This window comes from Halichoeres trimaculatus, unplaced genomic scaffold, assembly GCF_033239565.1.
Source record: "Halichoeres trimaculatus isolate MK-OKI-2021-1 unplaced genomic scaffold, fHalTri1.1 fHalTri1_scaffold_1, whole genome shotgun sequence".
In the NCBI taxonomy this organism is placed as follows: Eukaryota; Metazoa; Chordata; class Actinopteri; order Labriformes; family Labridae; genus Halichoeres; species Halichoeres trimaculatus.
In genome coordinates, this window is record NW_027437179.1 from 35,856,967 (window position 1) to 35,880,451 (window position 23,485).

General features: G+C 40.5%; 1 protein-coding gene across 1 annotated transcript in view; it reads right to left on the bottom strand.

The window, feature by feature from the left end:
- Nucleotides 1–13,775: 13,775 nt before the first annotated feature.
- lrrc38b (leucine rich repeat containing 38b) overlaps nucleotides 13,776–23,485 on the bottom strand; it is a 31,875-nt gene continuing 22,165 nt past the window's right edge. The window contains exon 2 of the mRNA XM_074677523.1: nucleotides 13,776–18,675. Within this exon, the coding sequence (XP_074533624.1) occupies nucleotides 18,428–18,675 (248 nt within the window). The 3' untranslated portion in view covers nucleotides 13,776–18,427. The remainder of the gene's footprint in view (nucleotides 18,676–23,485) is intronic.

The window sequence follows — 23,485 nt, forward strand, 5'->3', positions numbered from 1 at the left end:
GATGGAATAAGCATGTACTACATCATCATCAGAGCAGCGGGTAATGACATGTTGGAGGAACAAATTGTGAAGGATTGTTCAAGAGACTTGGGGGCAGCGTGAGAGCTTAGGGAGTCGGAAATAACATGGTTGTTATGAAGATTTACTCTCTGTTCAATCCATTCTGAGTAGTCATTTAAATTTACTGCATGTTATTTACACGTTCACATAAAAAAAGAATTATTATCAACACTCCTGATGTCCAGGTCTTTACTGTGAAAGTGTTTAAAATATGTCGTGATTACAGCAGCAGAAACGTTCACATCATCAATTCCACTCTCATTACTGTTCATAAACGGACGCCTTTGTGCGTGGTGACAACCTGTCTGCTGATGGAGGACATCTCGTCTCCTCTGTTTTAGGATAACTGGCACTGACCCCTGAGTAAGCACATTTACTGGTCACGTTAGCTGAACGACCGCCGGAGGCTGAATTCATTCCTCAAATAAAACAGTTTATTAACCAGGAAGTTGACTTTTGACACAGCATTTTTCTTTGTTTTGGGCAAATGAGTCAGCATGAGTCAGAGAAGGTTTTTCTATCTTTGGCTTGGTTTTTGCAGCTTTATTCCCAGGACTCACAGGTTTGTTTGTTTTTTTTAACAAGTGTGAAAGCTTTGAATACAACAGGGAGGCTGAAGTGGCGAGCTGAGAAGAACCATCCATTACATCAGACACAATTTCTCCAATGCCATGAAAACTAACATTCACATCCACCTATGTAATCCAGTCTGATGTGAGCTCACGATGTTAATATCCTCCAAACAGCCGAGTTAGAAAAAAATCCACCCCCCGTACAGTGTGTGCTGGTAGTTAAAATAGTGACTCAGACAGGAGACGTTTTTTGAACCAGGCTGTAAATAGGTTAATTTCTGCTTTGAAAATTTCTTTTTTGGCTTGGTGTGTATGTGACTTCTGGTACTTCCAGAGCCAGCCTCAAGCGAACACTCGAGAAAGAGCAGATTTTAGCACTTCAGCATTGTCTCATATTCCCAGACCAGAGGAAGCCGCTTGCACACTCACCACAGACCAATCCACATCAAGCCACGGTATGACGAAGCTCATGTGCACCCCTGCTGAGATACAATAGACAAACAACTACAGGAACATAAGAAACAGCTGTGATAATGGCGTTTGGCGACTGCTGCTGTTTTTGTAACATTAACTCAACAATCAAAGGAACGCTGACAAGTCCGAAAGTCTACTGACGTCACATCTTCTCGTCACTTCCACTGCTCCCGCCTCTCTTTCTCTGATTGGGCCGGTTAGAATTCAGCCAAGTGAATTCGTTGGTCAATGGAGCCTGGCAAGATAGATCTGCAGGATTTCAGAAACTGAATCAGGCAGGTCCATCTGCTCTGCAAGGTTAGCAACCCCTGTGGGGACTGTCAAAGTGATCTTAAAAAAGCATCACTTTCTGGATTATAATGCACAATTTTAAAAGAGATAATTCAAACCGAAATGTGCTATTTCTAAATGCTACTTCCCAGCATTCTTTTGTCCAGAGTGTCCAGTATTCAGTGGTGGACTGAGACTGAAAAACAGCCCTGGACTTTAACTCAGCTCAGCCCATAACAACGGGCCACGTCGTTTCGTCTTCCTGGTCTCACATTTTGCCTGTTGTGTGTAACAGTTTTCGTTATCATTTCCAATCTTGCCAGACTTTTAATTTCATTTATCTTTTAGGTCTGTAATTTCTTGTTTGTATGAGTCTAGCTCAGGAGGAACAGTTACTACCTTGAGCGATGGGGATCCAAATAGATAAGTATGAATAAATAAATATTTGCTGAGCGTCTTGGCCTGAACAGATCTGGGTTAATCTGGGTCAAAGTGATAGCCTGAACTGCTGGTGCAAAGTCTCAGCTGCTGCACACCCTGAACATCTCAGTCACAGCCTGTAACTGTGACACCTCCTGAGACCTTTCACCACTCATTGGGCCTGTTTTTGCTAAATCTGGTTTTAGATTCTCGGAGAATTCGTGTAAACATAATGAGACATCCATCTTTGACTGTATATACTCATATGGACTATTTTAAGCCAAATTTCATTTGACCTTCTGTTAAACTTGTGCATTTGTTTTCATAAATGATTGTATCATGATGTTATATTATCCTTGTCAGCCCTCCCCTGTGAGAAATGCACGGTCTCCCCTGCACTCCCCCTGGCTCTGATAATCCAACCAGATGTGGACTTCCCTCATCGTCCCCCCATCGGCCCTGTGCCCTCTCTCACATCAACTTATCTAAGCCCTGTCGGTGATAGCTGTGAGTACCATCTGCTCCACTCCTCTGTGAGATGGGCAGACCTTCACATCTGGACTCCTGCCTAACCCCTCCTCCTTCTCCTCCCTTTTATCTTCTCTATATTTGGTCTATCACTGACACAGAGGGGCGAGGGTTTAACTGCTCATCACGCTTCATCGTATTTATAAATCCATGTTGCAATCAGGGTTATACTGGGGTCAAATGAAGCCAGGTCAAGTGTTTCTTGTGTAAAACCCTTGAGAAATCCTCAAGAAGTATCCATGAGATATATAATTAACTTCTTTTGACAAGATATTAAATACAATTTGTTCCTAGAAGTCATTTATTGTGAAGTGTTTCTGGGGTTAATCATATCTGACTTATTTAATGAAGTGTTTTGAAAGCATTATCAGCATTAAAATGAATGGTAAAATTCTAGAAACAGTTCTTATTGTACCATATTTTATTGTTATTAAGAAAATTATCGAACAGTTGAAATCAGATTATTTGACATCATCTATCCTTGAATGAAGGTCTCCAAAGTTTGTCCAACAACTTTTGAGCACACCAAACAGTGGTCATCAGCACTTTTAGTTTGCCCACTTCTGTGGGTCTTTCAAGCCTCCAAAACGCTTCTAGAACTTTTCATCAATGCCGCCTCTGAAGTTGAGTTTGACCGTTTATTCCTGACCTTAGCAGCAGGTGACAAACGGTTGTCAGCTGAAATGTTTCCCCTCCCCTGCTGAGGTGTTTACACTTCCTGTCGAGCTCGAAAATGCTCGAAAGGTCATGAAAATCATGAACGTGAACAGTGATGTTAGGAAAATACTTTCAGTGTTGATGTTGATTTCATTACTACAAAAAATAAATAAAAAATGAACAGAAAAACTTTGGGTTAAACAAAAATTGTGAATCTGAGCATGCTGTATGTTGATGTTGTCTTGAGACACCCAGGTCTAAACAAATGTGTTTTTTAAACACTAATTAAAGGAAGTTTCAGGTTTCTTTGCTGCATTTCAAATTGTGAATATCTGATGACAATAGAAATAGAAGGTTTGATTTTTGACCTTTAGAAGTTTTGGCTTTAATTGCAAAATGCCTCCCTGGGTAACACACTCTCTAAGCTTCCAGGTGTGCCAGCATGCTTCCCTAACTTTCAGAACACAACTTGTTTGGGTCTTTTGGATGCAAAGCAACAGCCTCAGCCTTTAAAAGATAAAGCTGTCAAGATGCAAAAACTGCAATACACCAAGTGTCCAATAGGGGCTCGCCCCAAAAGTCCAGGAAGTCCAATTAACTCCCATCTTAAAATGTCCATGCTTAGAAATAAATATCTTAACAGCCCGTTTGTGGACATATGTTTAGCTGAGTATTTCATCATTTTATGTATTCACCGTCTACAGAGGGTGAATGTCTTTACGTTTCATTTGTTGTAATGATGGTAAAATAACAAGTTTTTCTAAAATTAGGTATACTCAAGTGAATTGAATGGTGTCAGCTCTATGTTTCCACAGCCCAATGTTCCCACATTTCTAAGACTTTACTTTTCTTCCATGGACGATAAGGCCGAATGTTCCCACTGCCCAGAAATCACCACTATCACCATCATTACAAGAAAAATAGAATAGGCTGATCAAGAAGCCAAGCTTATAGATGCTGACCTTGGTTTCATTTCCTTAAGTCAGACAAATAAAACCAGATTTTGAAAAAAAAAAGGAAAATAATCTTAGGAATGGGGGAACATAGGGCTGTGGGAACATAGGCACGACCCCAAGGGAACTGCTGATTTTACTGAGGCCCTGTTTACACAACAACATTTTATCTGAAAACGCTGAAGCGCAGTGAATATGCAATGAAAAAAGTCTGCGTTTACATGGAAACCTGTTATATGCACTCGCAAAAACGCCGGCTTACTGTTTACACGGCAACAGTGTCGGCAGCGTTTCAGAAAAATCTCACTCTCGAGGCCGTTTTCAATAGTTTGCCTCTTAGGTTGGCTGAAACGCCGTTTCCGTGTGAATGTGAGGCTGAAACGCAACAAAACTTTTGCGTTTTACCCCTAACAGGAAAGCACAATCTCACTTCAAACCCCACGTCTTTTCCCTCATGCTAGGTTGACTGAAGGCCAAACCTGGTAAATACTTCTGGTATTGTGGTCTTCATCATTGTGCTCAAAACCCCAATTCAGTAAACATTGGGTGACATCACCGCTACGACGGGTATCAAGCCAGTGAGTGCTACTCTAGAGTCAAGTTGGCTCCAGAAAACATGAAACTTCCATGCCAGCAGAAGATTGGTAAATCCATGCACAGATTACGTCAATACAAAATCTTTCTCAAGATTCTATATAAGATATAATTGGAAGTTCTCTAGTTTCTGTTTTTAGCCGGCTAACTTGCCTAACACCCATGTGCAGGAAAAACTGTGCAGAGCAAAGAGTTAAATGACAAGTTAGCATTGATTATTGTACTTTAGATGGACAGATGCAGGCCAGCTAAGGCAATAAATGAAAAGAAAGTCTCAATGAATGTCTTCTTTCACTAACTGCTGGCTACATCAAAAGTTACCAAATAAATGGGAGGACTCCTCGTTCCCAGAGCATATGTCATCTTCAGAAAATAGGCATTGGGTTGAGAGGTAAGTGGCCCCAGTGTGACGAGGTTAAGACAATGAAACTGCTTGGTTTGCCCTGGCTAGCAGCATGTTCTTCCCAACTGTTAACTGATTTGAATTCAGCACCAAAACAATCCACCAAAGGGCAGAGTCAAAGAGTTATACTGTGAGGGTTTCTCTGTACTTTCCGAAAACTAGGTGGCTGATCAAGCTGACACTTTGGGAGTAAAAGCAGGCTATAAATTTGCCTGAGAAGCAGAATTCACCTGTATCTAGGTGAATGAACATTGAATGCTAAAGAAAAAGAGAGAGCAGTTAGAAAACTCTGAATAACCAACCACTGGTTTTCTACTCTGAGTAACAAACTGAGAGCCTCTCTTCTCAATTGATCCATTTACACGAGAGGCTCTTGTGATTTAATTTTAATTAACCATTAAAAGGTAAGTGTGTAATTATCCATACATTTCAGCTCAACAGCCTTTTAATTTAGCTTCCTGAGTGAGTGTACGGCCAGGACATCGACTGTCTAACTTGAGTGATTCATTTGTAAATAAACAGCCGACTGTTCTGACACTGACTGGAATATATTACCGGATGCTGCTGAGACTCTTATTGATTAAACCATTCATCTGCATCATCACCTTGATTTTATCACCAATGCTTAGAAACACACTACAGAGACATTTAGACATCTTAATGGAAGTCCTTGGGTTTATCGCTGTGTCCATCTGCCTCCCACATGCCCTCTCCCCGCTTCTTCCTCGTGTTAATTGTTCCAGACACGAGGAGGACGTAGTGAAGGAGAACAAACAAGGCTGACCTTTTCCAGGTGACTACGTCTAACTGCTGCATCCTTTTGATGCATTGTGCCCGAGCCCCAGGGTGGCAGGAAACTTGGACGAGAGGGAGTTTTATCTTTTCATCCATCAGCAGCAGCTCATCCCCTGTTAGGTGACGGTGGAAAGTCTTGTTGTGGACGAACAGCAACTGCTTTTGATTGCATGTTTGGACACTGTCACACCTGAGTCTTTGCCGTGACGAGGCTGTGAAAGGGAAGTGTAAACAGGGAGGATATTTCACTGAGTGAAGCACAGTGGAGAACAAATGAGGCCTGTCTCCTGTCGGCTTTTGTTCCATTTACTTTTCAGCAGTTTGTCGCAGCTTTAACCTGAAGTAGGCCGTGTGGATGTCTGTATTTATTTATAGAATATCACTAAAAAAGTATCCTCTCTTTGGTCGGTGTAAAGTTTCTTTCTTTTTTCTCTGAATTCTCTCTCAATGCCCTTGTCAGTCAAACCTTGATAAATTAAATCAACACAGTGTTTATAAAACCGTAAAAATCAAGAGTTGATGAAAGTGGTGCACAAGAGCAAATTTAGTATTTCTTTCTGAACTGTTGAGGTTTGGTGTTTTGGGGATGGCATGGTAAAGCAAAGAGGACCCATTTGGTATGTTTTTAGTTTTTGTTTATGTTGACAAACTCACACTTTCTTACTCAAAATTAAATTCTTAGTTTTGCACAGATTCTGGACCTGATAAGACCTGTACTGCAGCAAGCCACTAGGGGGAGAGTGCAACATTTTGGGTTCCATATATGCAAGGCTGTCAAGCTTTTTATTTGATTAAAAACAAATAAGCAAATAAATAAATAAATAAAGTGGTATAGTTTGTTCCTCTCATTAGGGCATTTTGCAGTAATATTCTGGGGGCTAGATGGAAAGCTTTCACAGGCTACCAATGGTTATTCTAACCAAGAGGCAACCTCCGGTCTAAGAATATCAGACAACGCAAAAAGTGTTAAAATCTACTGTTTCTCGAGTGTCCACTGGAGGTTGACTCCAGAAGTACCAAAAGTCACATACATACCAAGCCAAAAAAAGCTGTTTTCAAAGCAGAAATTTACTTTTTACAGCCTGGTTCAAAAAACGTTTCCTGTCTGAGCCGCTAATTTTACTATTGGCACACACTGTACAGGGGGTGAAAATTTGTTTCTAACTTGGCCGTTCAGAGGATATTGAGATCCTGAGCTCCCCCAATCAGAGGCACAGCTGAGGGTCACATGGTCGACAGGCACCCTACAGATGTACGCAAAGCCCTTGCCACTATCAATATGGCCGCTATAGCTGATGTGCTTCATTTACTGTTTCAGAAACAGACGAGTGACGTCGGGGAGACTACGTCTATGTTTTATACAGTCTGTGATATTAACATGTAAGCTTTACCTTCAAATTACATAACCTACTATGTGGCCCCAAATGTTCCCCAATCTTAAGCACGAAGATAAAATGGGCTGGATGGGCAGCAGGAGCCTGCAGGGTTTCATTCGGGCATCTCCTATGGCCTAAAGATGCTACTTTACAACTGCTTGTGGCCAAAGTCCAGAGGGAGGCACCCAACAACTGACAAACAAGATTACAGCAGTGGCCCAAAATGTGCAAATTTTGCAACAACAGAAAGCAGAAAACCTTAAGGGGCCCTATGCTCTGACGGCTGTGACTTGATTGAGTGTGTTCAACCAGGGACTCCCAACCAAGTCCAGAATCCCACCTGGGTTCTGAGTCAGGCTACAACACCTCAGGGAGGCTCTCAGGCTCAAGCATCCCAGAACCAGCACCCCCATGCCTTAGCTTCAAAGGGGCTGTGAGGAGTTTGAAAGTAATCTGGAAAAAGTCTCCCTTCAAGAAATACACCTGATCATAATCCACACTTTCAAATGAGATTATCAGCGCCAATGTAGGTTATTTTGAAAATGCTACTTTGTAGCTTCCCAACCGGGTTGAAGAAGACTGGTTTGATTTACAGCACGTCTAAGTCTCTATGACAACACTATGTCAGCTGATGAGGTTTAGGAGTGAGAAGAGAGATCTGTGTTTTTTTCTGTTTGAGAACCATCTCTTAGATTAATTTTGTAGTGATGGTGGACAGACAGAAAAAGGACAGAGGAGCAGAATAAGCTAAATGGGAGAGTGGTGCAGCCTGAGCTAACGGCTAACACAGGGACTAAGCTGTTTGTGCTAATATTCATTCCATCCCACATGCAGCAGTTATTTTGCAGTAGTCTGTTCAAACTGGAGAGCCCAACAATAAAATGAAAAGTGAGGTTACGTTAGCTCTGCTTAGTAGATGACTGGCAGGGCACAACTAGGATTTACTAACGTTACACATTACAGACACGTCTCACAGTATCAGGCTGTCAGTAGCGCTACGTACAGACGCTGCTAAGCTCTTGTACAAACTGACAGCTTGCTTTTTGACATGTTAGCCTACGGATACGTCGTAGCACAGGGCTGCTATTAGCGCTACGTATAACCGGCTATTGACGTACGGCTTCAAACTGTAGTGCTAGTGTAACTGTACTAATGAAAAGTATTTACTTACCTCTAAAAGGTTGTCTTGTATAGAGAAAAGTAGTTCCAAAACAAACACATGCCTGGTTAAAAGTCATATTTTTACAACAGTTTATGTGAGACTCCAGGCCTGAAGGTGGCAAGGCAGTCCAGCCAAAACAGATCGTCCTCATAGCATCTTTAACCTGCTATAGAAGCAAAAGGAAAAATAGTAACGGAGATAAGACTTCAGAAAAAAGTTAGAAAATGAACAGGAAAAGTAGAGACTGGGCAAAAAGCCTGTTTTGACATGAGCTCAACCCACAGCCTTCATGAGAGGAATAGATATATCATCACGTCAACCTTCCAAACACGCTAACTGTAACCCAGCTGGTCTTTGTCTGATATTTAGTCTTCTTGAATGTGTGCCTTCTTGTTTTCTCTGCCTGATTATTAATGTAACAAGACTTTGACAAACAGCAAAGAGAAGCATCCAGATGTTGTTAAACAAATATCTCATTCAGCTGCTTCCTCCTCTGTTTCCTGATGCCATTATTTAACTGCAAGTCATCTCTGCATCTGCTCTCACTTCCTCCAGCAGCAGTACTTCATAAAAATGTAGAGCTCTCCTCAGGATTTGATGAATGCAGTGTACACTGACCTCATCAGACCTCGAGTGAATCAGTTTGAGGGATGCTGAGATTCATCCTGTCCTGACACTGGGTGCTAGCAGCTTTCCTCATCCCTCATTCATTTTTTAATATGTTTGCTGGATTAATTTCTACACTGTAACACCCATCAGTCACTGGGTGATGTGATTCCTCTCAGGGTGATTACAGTAAACACTTATACACAGAACTTTTTTGTCAAACTTTAAGTAGCACTCTCTGCTAGATTAACTCTCTAAGAATGACGCATTTCAGTCACAGTGTGAAACGGGTCTCAGACAGATGATTGCATAAAGTATTTTTAAAAAGTGAAGCTTTTATTGAAAATGTCCCTTTCTCTGTCAGGGAAGGGTAAACAAGGTTAGGGGACATTAGGATGAGTAAGTTCAGTGCTAAAGTTAAACGCTATGTGCATATAAGGGAAGTTTTCTTATATAATGAGCGATTGTTTTGACATCGCTCCCTGCCCTCAGCATTAAGTGGAAAGTAATGCATTTTATCCCACAGTAAAACAGAATTATTCTCAGTAAAAGACAAATCAGATAAGGATCTAGATACTGCGGACTATCAGAGCTAAAAGTAAGAACTGCTCTGTAAGTACAAAACAGTTTGTTCCCTCCATCATTCATTTTCTAAATCTTGTCCAAACAGCCATCTTTGCATGTCTCTGTACATTATATAAGATAAACCGTTTGTGGGTAACTGAATCTGCCAGCCTGCCAGCCTGTGTTTTGGTGCAGTGGCTGAGCAGTTTGCTAGAAGCATGCATTGATGCTCATGGCTGCCCACGGCTGCTGTGTCCTCAGCTCACCTCTCACCCTCTCTATTCTGAAGGATATTTCAATGCTGCTGCCAAAAACTGTGACCAGGCGGTGGCAAATGCACATCATTCCTCTGTGTAGTTTTCTGGCAGGGTATCAGGAGTACAGAGCTACAGATAAAGCCTCAGATGAAGAGCCCAAAGCGTGTTCATACAGAGAATATTAGGGTCTGGTTGGTCAAACTGAAAGTTATTTATAGATTTATTTTGTTCAGTGAGGCTGCTATAAATATTGGCATATGAAGTCAGATGACAAATGTTCTTGAGAGGGCTAAATATAGCTGTGATAGGATTGGTTGCAGCCTTCTACTGAGGACTTGTCAAACACAGCTGCCTGATCAGACGGCCATTGCTTCAGAATGTAATGCTGCACGTCACCTCAGCACTGTGGGCTCTAGAAAAAGGCTCCGATATGTGGATTAGAAATCAGGCTTTTGTTCAATTATCATAAATAGAACAAGAGAACAAACTTCCTGCTTTGAGAGACATGTAGTGCCGCTGACACCTTTTGTTTCATACGCGAAACTCAAATTCAAGCAGTCTTTACTGTCAAAGTCTTAATTCTGCAACATCTGAAAGCTATATTTTGCACCTATTTTGCACATTTCTTGTTGACAACAAGAGCTTATTGTTGCTAGCTGTAAAACAATTTGTTGGAGGGCATGTGTTATACATATCACAAGGTTTCTAAGGCTTCTTGTGAAGATGTGAGAGTTGAAATATTTACCTCCACCAAGGAGGTTATGCTTTGGGGAGCGTTTTTCTGCCAGAAAATGTCAGTTCTGCTGAAACTCTGAGCTCCTTTAACTACAGGTTAAAGACTCACCTTTTAACTGGTGCCCCCTTTATTGGAGCATTTTAACAAATCATTTTAATAACTTTTCTTAAATAAAAAAGAAAATGCACGATTTTGCAACTCTGCACTGCCACTTATCCTATAATCTGTTTGACCTTTTTTGTTTTTAAATCATATTTTGTTTTATTGTATCTTATTAATTTTAATCTGCTTTTTAATTTAATCTTAATTGTTTTCTTTTAATTTGTTCTCTCTGTAAAGCACTTTGAATTGCCTTGCTGAAATGTGCATTATAAATTAACTTGCCTTGCCTCACTTACCTTGCCTTATCAGTGTGTTTGTCGGTGAACAAAATAACTTAAAAAGTTACAGAAACAGATCTTGATGACATTTTCGGGAAATGTTCAAAATGGGATGAAAAAAAGAAGTGATCACTGTCTGGATCCAGGTTTTTTTAAAAGGATTCTTTATCATCGTGAGATAGGGCCGTTTTCACCATATGTATATATAACTCCACAATAAACGGTCGGATTGCTTTGCAAAACAATACAAGACGAGGACACCATAATTTCTGACAGATGTAAAAGTATGATCCAGATCCTGCTAATATTCTGGATACTAAGATCCAGAATATGAAATATGTACTGGGTCATCATAACTTTCAACACTGTCAGGTAACAAATAATTGTACAAACCTGGAACTAACACTAAACTGTAGCAGACAGTCTGCTGAAAGGGAGTATAACATTAAAGTCGGACTTCAGTGTTCGTGACAATCACAATATGCTTGGAAGAGTTCTGCGCTCTCGGAGTGCTTTTGTAGTCCTCTTTGATTTGCTTGGCAGTTTTGTGTTTACTCTGAGTACAGGATATTTCTTGTCCAAACAATGATGTGGTTTTGTAGGTAAGGGCATGTTTTTACAAGCTTTTAGCTTCCTTCTGTCCCTTCTCAAACACTGCAGGTATGTCTTCTTTTTCTTGATTGTTTTCATTTATATAAGAAACTGGATTATTATAACATCGTTGCTCTTCAATTGTGTACATATTTATTTTTCTACTTGTCATTTGTAAATATCTGAGATAAATAAAAATCAAATCAAATCAAACCAAAAATGATACTTAAGAGGTATTCACACCTGTAATGACTGGCTTTAATTGAGACAGAGTCTGGCTCATTTTGCTAAAGTGAAACTCAACTTGTGTTTAATGTCTTCTCTTGTTCTACACTTTGATTTATAACTTCAAAGAAAGGTTTATATCAAATATTCTTTTTGTAATCTCCTTCTTTTAAGTCTCCCAATTAGCGTAAAACAAATGACTACAGAGCTCTATTTGATATCAGCTCACAAGCCAGTGTTAACAAAGCTCATTATTTTATGACAACAAGCGTGTTACTGAAACACACACTCATTAAAAGAGGGTGTGGAGAAGAGATCACTTCACATGTACAGATTTAACTCCTCCATTCTCCGTTTGTTGAAGTCATAAAATCCCCAATTTCTGGAAACTTGTGCTGATCAGGTGGAGTAAAGCATCAGGTGTGTCTTCCTTTGAACTGTGCAACCTAACCCCTCTGTTTCCCCACTCCTCCCTAAACCCTAATCCCCCCGCTGTAAGCCACCGAGTCATTACTCATTCGGAGCTTCCTCTTTGAGCGTTGGCTTTCTGTCCTCGCTGTCCTGCTCACTTCCTGTCTTTGTAGGTCAGACACGGACGGTAACAGGAGACAGCAGGTAGGCGAATGCAGAAATGAAGGGTTGTTTTGCAAAAAACAATTTGCCTACTGTGTGCAACAAGAAAAATAAACGAATAAATCAATAAATAGCTTGTTTTGAGGTGTGAAGTCTCATGCTGTTGATCCTTGATTGACCTTGCAGTATTTTTTTGTATCGTCTGCCATTGTGGTGTATTTTAGCTCCAGTCCTAAAGCAATAAAAATACTATGCATGTTAAAAAACAGAAAAGATGTCCATTTAATGATCTTTTCCTCTTGAGTAGTATTAGATCTTTAATGAAATCTAATTCTGACGGCAGATATTCTAACACAGACCCATCACACCAACGTTTACAGACAAATCCGAGATGTGAAAGTCACACATCAGTTCACAGGGGGCCTTGGTGCTGTGGATGTTTTCTTTTTTTTTTTTTTTCTCCGTCTCTTAAAATGCCAGGTCCAGTTAGCTGATGCATGGAAAGAGAGGCGATGCAGCCACACTGAGGGCCATGCTTCCCAGCATCCCTCCCTCTCCCTCTTCCCGCCTCGGCGTCCAAGAGCTCGGGCCTCCGGCTGTGTAGCCATGACAACCAAATGAGGTAAATGGTTGCAAGAGAATCCTCATCACGACCACCACCCTCACAGGCCTCTTTTGCAGTGCTGCAGTAATGTAGACTGTGTTTGTTGCATGCTTTTTTTCCCTCCCTGTCTAATGCAGAAATCACTGCTCAGCATGGCCGATATTTCCATAAGTGAGTCTTTGCTCATTTCTCTCTCATGTGTGTCGTGACTCTAGCTGACAGAGCGAAGCCTGAGGGGATGTTTGGTTTTTTGAATCTTTGATCAAATGACATCATGTTTTTTTTTTTTTTTCCCAAGAAAAGCATCTCCTCATGATGTAGACAAATGTTTAATAAAATAAATTATCGATGTGAGAGAAAAAAAAGTAAGCAGATAAAAGAAGTAACACCTCTGTGCAGCGCCTTCATGTGCTACAGAACTTGACACTGCAAACAAAAAAAGGAAAAGAAAGAAAAAAGAAAGGCACTGGAGGCGGCCAGGAGAAAAGGATTCAAAGGGTAGGATTGCATGCTATTCCATTACACCATTTGCAGATTGTCCAACTCTCTTAATGAGAGAAATTGTGCATGAACGGCAAGATACTTGTTATGCAAGCGGATGGTTTTTAATTTTTTTCAAGTTTTAATTTCTCCAACACCATTTCCCAAAAATAGTGCATCCATTTGCATACCTGCAGAGTGATAACAGCGCAGTGTGAAATAACACGCTGAGTCGTGTTTACAGATGAGGCTCTGTCTTTTTTTTTTTTTCTTTGCTGCTGTGATGAGACAAATCTGCCAACTTCAGGAAAAAAGGAAATTAACTATTCTTAGTTTTAATATTATCACGCTACAGGAGGTAACACCACTTTGAAACACATTTAAAGTGTTGTTACAATCTCAGCATGGGAGGCAGGGAACTCCCAATCTCCCCCGTGCAGGTTGGTGTGTATTATAGGTACGGTACAAAAAAAATAACAGATCACATGACAGAAAAAAAGGGTTTTATTTTTTTTAACCAAACATCAATTTACAGCTACACATACAGTCAGTTTGACCGTGTCTGTTTGACATATTGAAATGCATTCAGCTGCAGCGACACCGTACCCCTCCCTGTCTCTTCATCTAGATTTGAGTTATTCTGACATTTATCTGACAAAACAACACTGAATTTGGTTTTTTTAAGCAATGTCAAGACAAACTTTGCAGAAGCAGCCACCAGTGTCTCTGCTTTTTAGGGTGTGCAATGCTAGAAAATCATTTTGGGGACCGACAGAGTAAATAAATGCTTCATTCTGAAAGGTTGAATAGAAAAATAGACATGAATCTGAACTTTAAAAGGTAGGTAGGTAGGTAGGTCAGTAGGTAGGTAGGTAACTTAACATTGCATGCTCTAATGTGCTGATAGTTGTTGCTTAATAAAATGAGAAAGAGAAAGGAAACGAGTCATGCTAACATATGCTTCAAGCTAACAGCTAAGCTAACATAACAATTTGTTAATGTACAGTAACTACACAGTAGTTGGAAATCATAATGATATGTATAAAAACTCTCTCAGATTGCTCGGCTGCGGTCTACGACGTCACGTACCTCTGTTCTCAGACCTAATTAGCCTCTTACACTTCAGCTATTTTTGCACTATCAAGCATTTAAAACTCAATGATTGTTGTCTTTGTCATGGTGAAACCACATTTTTTCCTTTATGCCCCCTCAAGCTCTGATTCACTTTATGAAACTTCATATTAGGCATCTTCGTTCTGTCTCAAGAAGCAAAAACCTCCAACTTTTAGTTTGAAATCAGTGTTTTCTCTAAGGTGGTGTACACTCTACAAGAAGATGTTTGAGCACCACAGACTGACAGAATGGGAAACAAGCCGACCACATGAACATATTTGTTGACAAAAACACATTCAGCGGATTAGAAATGCATACACCACCTTTAATCCTATGAGAGAAAATGATCATTTGCTAAGCCCCGCCCTCTTCTTGGGTTGTCTGAATGCTTTTATCCCCACTCTTTTTCATCAGTGCATAACTAACAGGAAAAAAGCTGCTAATTAACAATTGATCTGCAGAGTGATTAGAGTAAAGGTTTCCAATTACAAAATACAGGTGCATCAGGCCTCTCCTTTGGGAATGCAATTTGTCTGTGCCGTGTTATGGATGATTAGAAGCATTATGCTTTGTGTAATGCTGAGGAATTAGCAAAGCTAATTGTCTTGCAGAACTGAGCCACCACCGTTAATTAAAAAAAAAGTTAATTTAGCATCTTGGCTAACAGGACCAGAAGTTTTGGATGATGCAGTTGACTTATAATATATCTAAAGTTGAAGTTGAATGCTTGATTACAACAAATACAAACCAGAGCTGTCTTTGCTCTGGAAATAGAGAGTTGAGGAAATGTATGAAAAATGTATAGGATTCTGGTCAGATCAGTCATGGCGGTTTGTGGTCTGAAATGTTTTGTAATAACATAAAGGAGGATGTGCATGTTTTATGCCAGTATACACCAGATGTTGTGTTGACTCCATGCTCACACCAGCTGTGTGTTCAGGTCGGCACAGAGCAGGACTGCCAGACAGCTGGAGATGGGAGACCAAGGAGTTCTTCTCATTCATGTTGGGCTGTTAAACCTCAAACCTGTTGACTCCTGTTTTACAATATCTGTTGTCAACACAGTTAATTTTATTTTGAAAGTCACTGGATGTTTTAATGTGGTTTCTATGCATGACTTCCTGTCCTGATCAAGCCGTTCTTTGCAAATTGGTGCATCTTTGTTTCAGAATAGAAGTCTTGCCAATCTGATCCAGAGGGATCCAACTTTCTGAATCTATCAGATCTGATGCTTTGGCAGAGTGGAGACAGATCTGAGGGGCCGTTTACGCGACAACTGTTTTGGGGTAAAATGTAAAAGTATAGTTGTGTTTAGGCCTTGCGTTAACAAGGAAACAGCATTTTAGCTGGTCCAGAACGCAAACTTTTGAAAGCGGCCTCCAGAGTGGAATTTTTCTAAAACACTGCCACCACCGTTGCCGTATAAACGGTAAGCCTGCCTGTTACTATAGCAGCGGACTACCATGTTGTGCTTGTGCTGCTCAATCTGCTGTCTGTCTTTCAACATAATGTGGATCTGTTGCACCACTACTGTACTAAGTATTCCTCAATACACCAGTTGATCGACCCATCTCTGCTTCGGTGGAGATCTCCCAAAAGCGGCTCCTGGACAAGACAGTTATAGCGCCAACTACAGACCTGGCATGCTTACTACAGCATTTTCAATCCCTGCAAATGCTGATTTTTTTCACTGTGTTTCAGCATTTTTGAATACAACGTCATGAAAACAGGTACTAAGATGGATCTGGTGTATTTTGGCGGATAGGTAGCGCAACAGTTTTTGGGATGCCACTAGTTTGATCTAGTTTATGACCTGCAAATACAAAGTTTGGTCCATTCTTAAACAATATCCTTTTTTGTTTTACATTTATCTACAACAGTATGATATGCCAAGTGCTACTCTACAATTCTTAGATAATATCCAGAGGAGGGCCTAGCAAAGAATCAGTGACTTCAAAGGGAAAATTCATTTTTCACGAGCATGTGTCAATATTAATTTGAATTCTCATGAACACGACTTCCATACAGCACCAATCATATATTGTTTATGAGGACATGATGTTGTCAACCAAGCGTGTAACAAGAGTGAAGAAACAATGCATCAACACAGCCTTGCATCAACACAAAATACGAACAAACTAAAGTCTCATTATCTTCCTGTGAAATCTTTGTGCTTTGGGGAAGTGATGGAAAATAACAAAAATAACTAAGGCCACGTTCGCTTCATATCATTTTTTGCACAATGTGCTCCACAATGCTGAGCATTCAGAGTAATGACTCTTTCCAAAGGGATCCGGGCATTAGGAATTCCCTTTGATCTTTTGTGGAGGATACAGAAACGATGACTCTGTACGCTCATGGCTCTCCGTCTATCCCGCTGCATGTTTGCATTGAGAGGCCTGACATTCTTTCTGTTTAGTATCTCAGTTTTGCTGAATTATTTATGCCTTACAAGAATGTGAAAAGCGTCACAACATACCTTCGCTGGGAGGTAAGAACATGAAGAGGGTCCAGATTTGAGCGTTCCAAATCCCAGTTGAGGGGTTTGAACACAGAATAAAGCAAATAACCAAGAGACTGCTTTGATATTATTCAGGTTGAGGTTTACTCTGTGTGAATCGCACTGTACGGCGATGACACTCTTGTGTATGTTGATGACTTTAAATATCAGCAGCGCTACAACAAGATACTGGAAGCTCTTTTATAAAATGTGAATCATCACCTTTCTATTTTCTCTCTCTAGAGACAAACCTCATGCTGGCCGTGATGAATAACTATTTGATGTGAAGAGACCTGCCAGCTAAAACACAAGTGCCATTTTCTAACAAGGTGAGACCACCAATTCAAATGAGGACAGATCTGAAAATGATGCAAATCTTTGAAGACCATAACTCTTTTACAGTGTTTATATTACGTATGATATGGCTATAGTGCTGCCTCCCAATCAGGAGCTATTCCTACATCACTAAATAGATTTAATCCACAATACCCTTTTATATGCAATCGCTCTTACCCTAATCTTTGGCAGATGAAGACAAAACCAGTCTACATAGTGTAATTAGGGGCTTGCCAGAATCAGGTTCACCATATAAAGTGCATTATTTGACACAATAGTTCTAAGAGACTCTATTTTAATACCGTATTTATCATAATATCAAGGATTATACTATTTCTGGATATCTTTCTATACACTTCACAGCTCTCAATCTAAAGAACAAATCCTCATGATTTGTGATCTTTGTTTGACTGTACATTGTTTTCTTTGTACATAAATTTGTGATTATATAATGAATACACTGCTGACAGAATGTGTGGACCCGCTGGGAACTTCCTGCCTACAGTACGTTAGCTACCTACCATCTCGCCATTGTCCAACTCCTTTTTGTTCGACTGAAACCTCTGCAACTTTCTAATTTTACATGCAGAAGCAGCAACAGTGTTGGCCTTCTCTGGTGCTTGTGAACCACATTTGATTTTCAGGAGATGCTGTCCAGAGAAGATACTGGGAATGGCAGGAAAGGCCAGCATATCGTATTACAGGCAGTTAAATACTGAGGTCATTGGTCATCCATATTTCAATCAGATCATAGCAGATCTTTTCATTATTTGTCATTTTACAGGACTGTAGAGTCAGATTTAAGAACGAGCTAAACAGAGAATGTCTACAATAGACTTTTCTAACTTTCTTCTTTTTTAATCTGAAGGCATTAAGTATTAGCCTATAATTGAGCTAGAGCCAGAAGTCATAAAGCATGACTTTCACTCTCACAGCCAATAATATGATCTCTATAATATAATTTGCATGTGGAGCAGGGCACCCAAACAGGCTTTGGCTCGATTCTCAGAAATGTCCCATTTTCGCATATCAGTGTGCCAAGACAACAACTTCAACTGTACCATGGCAAGACCCTTCCACTGAACAGTCCTGGGTATTCACCAGGGAGGAAGCAGCATGTATTACACACTGTCTGCCAAGTCCTCTCATTGTTTGAAGTATCAGGGCCACGCTGGCCCTTTTAGATCGATCCCCTTTCTCACTCCTCACTCTCCTCCTCATCCCCCTTGGTGCCTTTACTCCAGCGCTGGAAGCAATGAACAGTTGAAGCCAGGAAGAAGCTGGTCATGATGGCCACCACGGACACTGAGATGCCAGAGAAAATGATGATGAGCAGGTCCGTTAAAGTCAGAGTGGCCTGACACTCGCGGAAGCTGTCCTTGGAGAGCTGGGCCAGGGATACGCGCCTGCCGTCCATGGGGAGGGAACACTCCATGCCTTCCACCCCTGCATGGAAACAGGAAACAAGATTAGACGGATTTACTAGGCCAGGGTCGCAGTGAGTGAATAATGTTATTTTTATGGGCTCCCAGACAAATGCATTCACATAGGAGCAACTGAAAAACATCATAGAGTTCATACAGACTACTTTATCTGCAGAGCCACATACATCTTTTCAAATGCTGGACCTCAGTTCTTCACTGATTCATCAACATTTGTAAGCTTCAGTTCAATTTGCAGAAGTCAGATAATATCAGAGAAAGTGTGCTGTTTAAGCAGGACTTTTGGAAACAGTTTTACAGGGACAACATGAGATTTTATAGCTGCAAAAGTCCTGCAAATACATTAATAATGAAAAAAACACAAGCCTGGAAAAGACATGCAAGAGAAACACTGCAACCCCTGTCACCACAAATAAGATGCTCATGGCCTTTTGAGGGTATTTCTGTTATCTCATCTATTTCAGCTCTTAGCATCTTGTTGCCGTCATTGTATTGTTGTACTCCCTTTATCCTGTTCTACTGAGAAGCCTGTTGGCCAAAATACACCAGATGCGCCTCACGGTTCTGATCTGATAGGTTTCTATTCAAGTCAATTTGTCAACTCATACCAGCACTTCTCTAGTATGTTCCAGCTATATCCTAGCTCAAGTAGGACGGGGCACTTCGAGTCATATACCCAATTGTTCTGTTTTAAAACCAGATCATATTTAGCTTGATGATAACAACAAACTCATGCAATGAGTGGAGTCAGACCAGGAGACAAAGAGTTAAAGACTTTACAACCCTAGCTGAGCCAAGAGAGGCCCGCCATTAGGGCGGGAATTGAGGAAACTCCTTGGTCTATCAACACCAGCTGCCTGCAACGTGTCGGACTGACCACACAGCCGGTTTAAGTTAATATATGGAAGAGCACGCAACATAGCAGAGTCAGAATAGACACGGATCTGGCGCCCTGCTGCACCTGCCTGTCACGGCAGCTCTCTCGTCCTTGTCCATTTGATCTTTTTCATCTCTTTTTGCTCATCTTTGCATTTAGAGTGGTTCATTCCTTTCTATGGTTTGTTTGTTGGTCATGGACACCAAACTGGTTTTCTCTTCAGTGATATTTTTACTATTTTTGCTCCTGTGTTTGTCTGGAGATCCTACATGTAACCATGGCTGCATTGTTAAAATGTGAAATCAGCTGTTAACAGCCTGTAGCATGTCAATGCTAACTGGTGCAAGGCCGGATGTCTTCCCATAAAGGAAGGAGAAGGAGGTAAGGACGACGTGCTGGTTTTCAGGTGTGAGCTAAGAAGTAACAACATCGACCTGTCCTTCCATCCATCGTTATTGGGAACGTAAGATCTGTCTCCAATAAGATGGACAAGCTAGCCATGCTAACCCAGCGACATGGGGGAATACCACATTGGATGAACTTCAACTGCTGTGAGCAGACAGGATACAGGTGACAGAGACTGAACAGACTGCTGAAGAAGCTCAGTCCTGGACCCTGTGGAGGTGGAGGCTGGCTGAACTGGAGAATGATGGACAAGCTGTCATCATCTATTTTCTTATGGACCTTTTTGCATTTTCTATACACTTTCTTACTTTTGTTTCCTTGATTGCTGCTGTGACTTCTGAATTTCCCCTTGGGGATAAATAAAGTGTATTCTATTCTATTCTTTTCTATTCTATTTTATTCTGGGTGTAAATTACAGATCCTCCACAATGGGATGTAAATACCCTACAAAATGTCTCAGACCACAGACCTCACGATTGGTTCACTGGGCAGCATCATAGTTCCTGCACTTAAAAAATTCCCAGAATCAACATACATTTCTTTAAACGACCTCTCTCCAAATACTTTTGCAATAATGATCAATAGACACATTTTTCAACTCAGTCTTGACATAATCTGCCCATATTTGCCAGAGTTCCATGTGGACAAACAAGCAGAGAGAGGAAACCAAACTGGATTTCACACTGCCTACTAGTGCTTTGGCAAAGAATTGCAGAGGGATGATGATACAAATACACACAAGTAAATATTTCTTACTACCAGGTTGGACAGTATGCAGTATGCAGTAGGGTCAATAGAGAAGTATAAACCAGGCTAAGTGGACAATGTCTGCCATAGATTTCAATGTGAAGACTCTGTTCCCTTTGACTAAAGAGCAAATTCCTGGAGGTGGGTTTCTGTTCCCATTACACAACAAAAAGCTGAGTTGTTTGGAAGCAAGTTTATAACTCAGAGAGTGTTGTGTTGTAAAAGAGCTGAATTTACCAAAGCACTGCAAAGTGGGAGCTGATTTAATAACCGTAAGGTCAATCAGAAGTCTTTACTTATGAGCTAAAGTTGCACTGTGTATACAGTCCACCCACCCACAGCATGACTACATCTTCACTGTGGGAAGAAAGTCCAAATACTGAGAAGCTGTGAGGCACAGTGATACTATAGTCTGTTATACTGGCTATCTCTTGAACAGAACATTGTAGAATTATTATTTTGTCCTTTTAGAGAACAGCTATTCTTGTCCCAGTGTGTCTGCAATGAGTGTAAGTGGCTCCAGATTGGAAGAGCAAGCTGCTCTGGATGGATACCTCTCTGTGTCTCTAACAAGATAATAAGATAAATCTGAAAGCTTGTTTCGTTTTCGATTTTGTGACTAAATACACATCTGCCTGGATCACTTTGATATCAGCTGCCATAAGGATATTGTATACCTCTGTGATTACTCTCTTCCATCAAATGACTTCAGGTTACATCTAAAAATTTACAGATGTATCTGTGAGACGGGGGCACCTTGACCAAACTCATCTCAAGATGAAGGTTTCATAAATCAGCTTGTGCTGCTTCCTGTGTCTCGGTCACTTTCCCATACTTTATTGTTTGGACATCATTTCAGAGAAATAGGACAGTGACTGTGTCTTTCAAGGGTACATGTATTCCAGTAAGCCCTGATATCAGTCTGACGTCAGTATTTAAAGGCGGTCCGATGGCAGTCTCAGTCAGAGTGTGTTCCCTGAACATTTTACTGCCTTATTTTGATAACCTTTGACTTTAATTTGAATCAAATGCTTCCAAGAATCTTGTGATGCAGTGACAAGCCAATGAATAATACATATCTAATTTCTGACATGCCCTAGAGAATAAAAGGAGCAAAAAAATGCATATTTCCCATGCACTGGATGAGAAACTAGACATATTGGTGTGAGTGTTAGCTTATAGGTGGGTTGAGATGGAGCCTTGCAATGTGGGTGGCTACTTTCCACAGATACTGCACATGCAAATCCAACACTCTCGGCTTCACAGTCAGCACTATTTTCAGCATGCTTCTTTATCATACAGGTGCGAAAGCTTCTCACATCATTCAGAGTCTTCATGTCCAGTCATACAGCCTCTGGAATTTAGCATGAATAGTAAAAATGTATGTGCACTGCTACCAGAAAATGTGTTTTTTTTTCATAGGTTTCAGCATGGTCAATTACAAACACATGCAGCATTAGCTGAGTTGCCCCAATTTATTACTTAAATAGTGGCAGTGGAGTCTTTGCTGGTGCGGTTTTTGAGAAACAAAACTTACTCTAGCAGCATCCACCACCAAAAATAGATCATTCAGAGCCTCTGCAGCCCAGAATACAAGCATCTGCAGTCAATTCTTACAACCAGTGGCTGTCAATAATCAGCTGCAGGCGTTACCCATCACTCACAGACCCAGTACTGCTGAAGCTGCCATTGTTGTAATTTCTTGCAGAAATCTGCATATATTCCCATTCATAATGAACTACATTAATAAAACTTTCATATGCAGATAGATTTGCTCATATGAGTTGATTTTGCTGAGTTAGAAGGCTTCTGTTGGCTCTGGTTTCAAGTAGCTTTTAGTTGCAGCCATGAGTCTGCATTTTCTATTGGCAGTTTACTTGGAACTGTGTCATAAGTTATTGCAGCCAAGGGAAGATGAAATGTAAACCGTCTTGAGTTACTGGGATTAAAGGCGCTGTGAGGACTATCCATTTTTAGAGTTACAGTGACACCTTTGGCCTGTGTTCTTCTGTGATAAAGACACATCTATCACCCACTGTCATAAGGATGTGACTCTTGCCAAAGTGTGCATTTGTTTTTGAGAGCAAATCTTTTTAACACGTTTCTTTGTTCAAGACAACTTTTACCAGGGTTCCAAAGCCACATGGTAATGTATTTGTTATGTAGCCCTATTGGTTGGCGACAACAATCCAACTTTGTCCAGTAGGTGAGCAGACTACCTATTAGGGATGCACCAATCTGGTCCTGGTATCAGGTATCGGCCCCGATACAGCCCCTGCAAGCTGGATCGGGTATTAGTGGGAAAGGATTGGTCCAAAACTTGAGACTAAGGCTAAACTATGATTCAGTTTACAGTGTATAACATTTGCAATTGAACTGTCATTTCTGTAAGTTCAAAAGCTTTGTTTTAACCAAACTGCTGTCAAACATTGAAACACTGCTGGTTTAAATAATAGTGATGGAAATTATGGCTCATTTTAGAGAGCCGGCTCTTTTGGCTCCCAAGCGGCTCTTCAATTTTTTTATTGCTTAAATGAATTTATTACAAACAAAAATGTAAAATTGTAAGCAAAATTAATTTTTCACGTTAGAAAATAAGGCATTTTGCTTCGTTTTTTAGATGTATATAAGTTGTCTTTCTTTACTCACTCTACAGGGTGCTAAAAAATTAATTATAAAATACAAAAACAAACCTAGAACTATTCACAAATTAACTTTAAGCTTTTTTTCTACTAAACAATTTAAGTAAAACAACACAGAATCAGTGGCTAGATAAGAGATTATA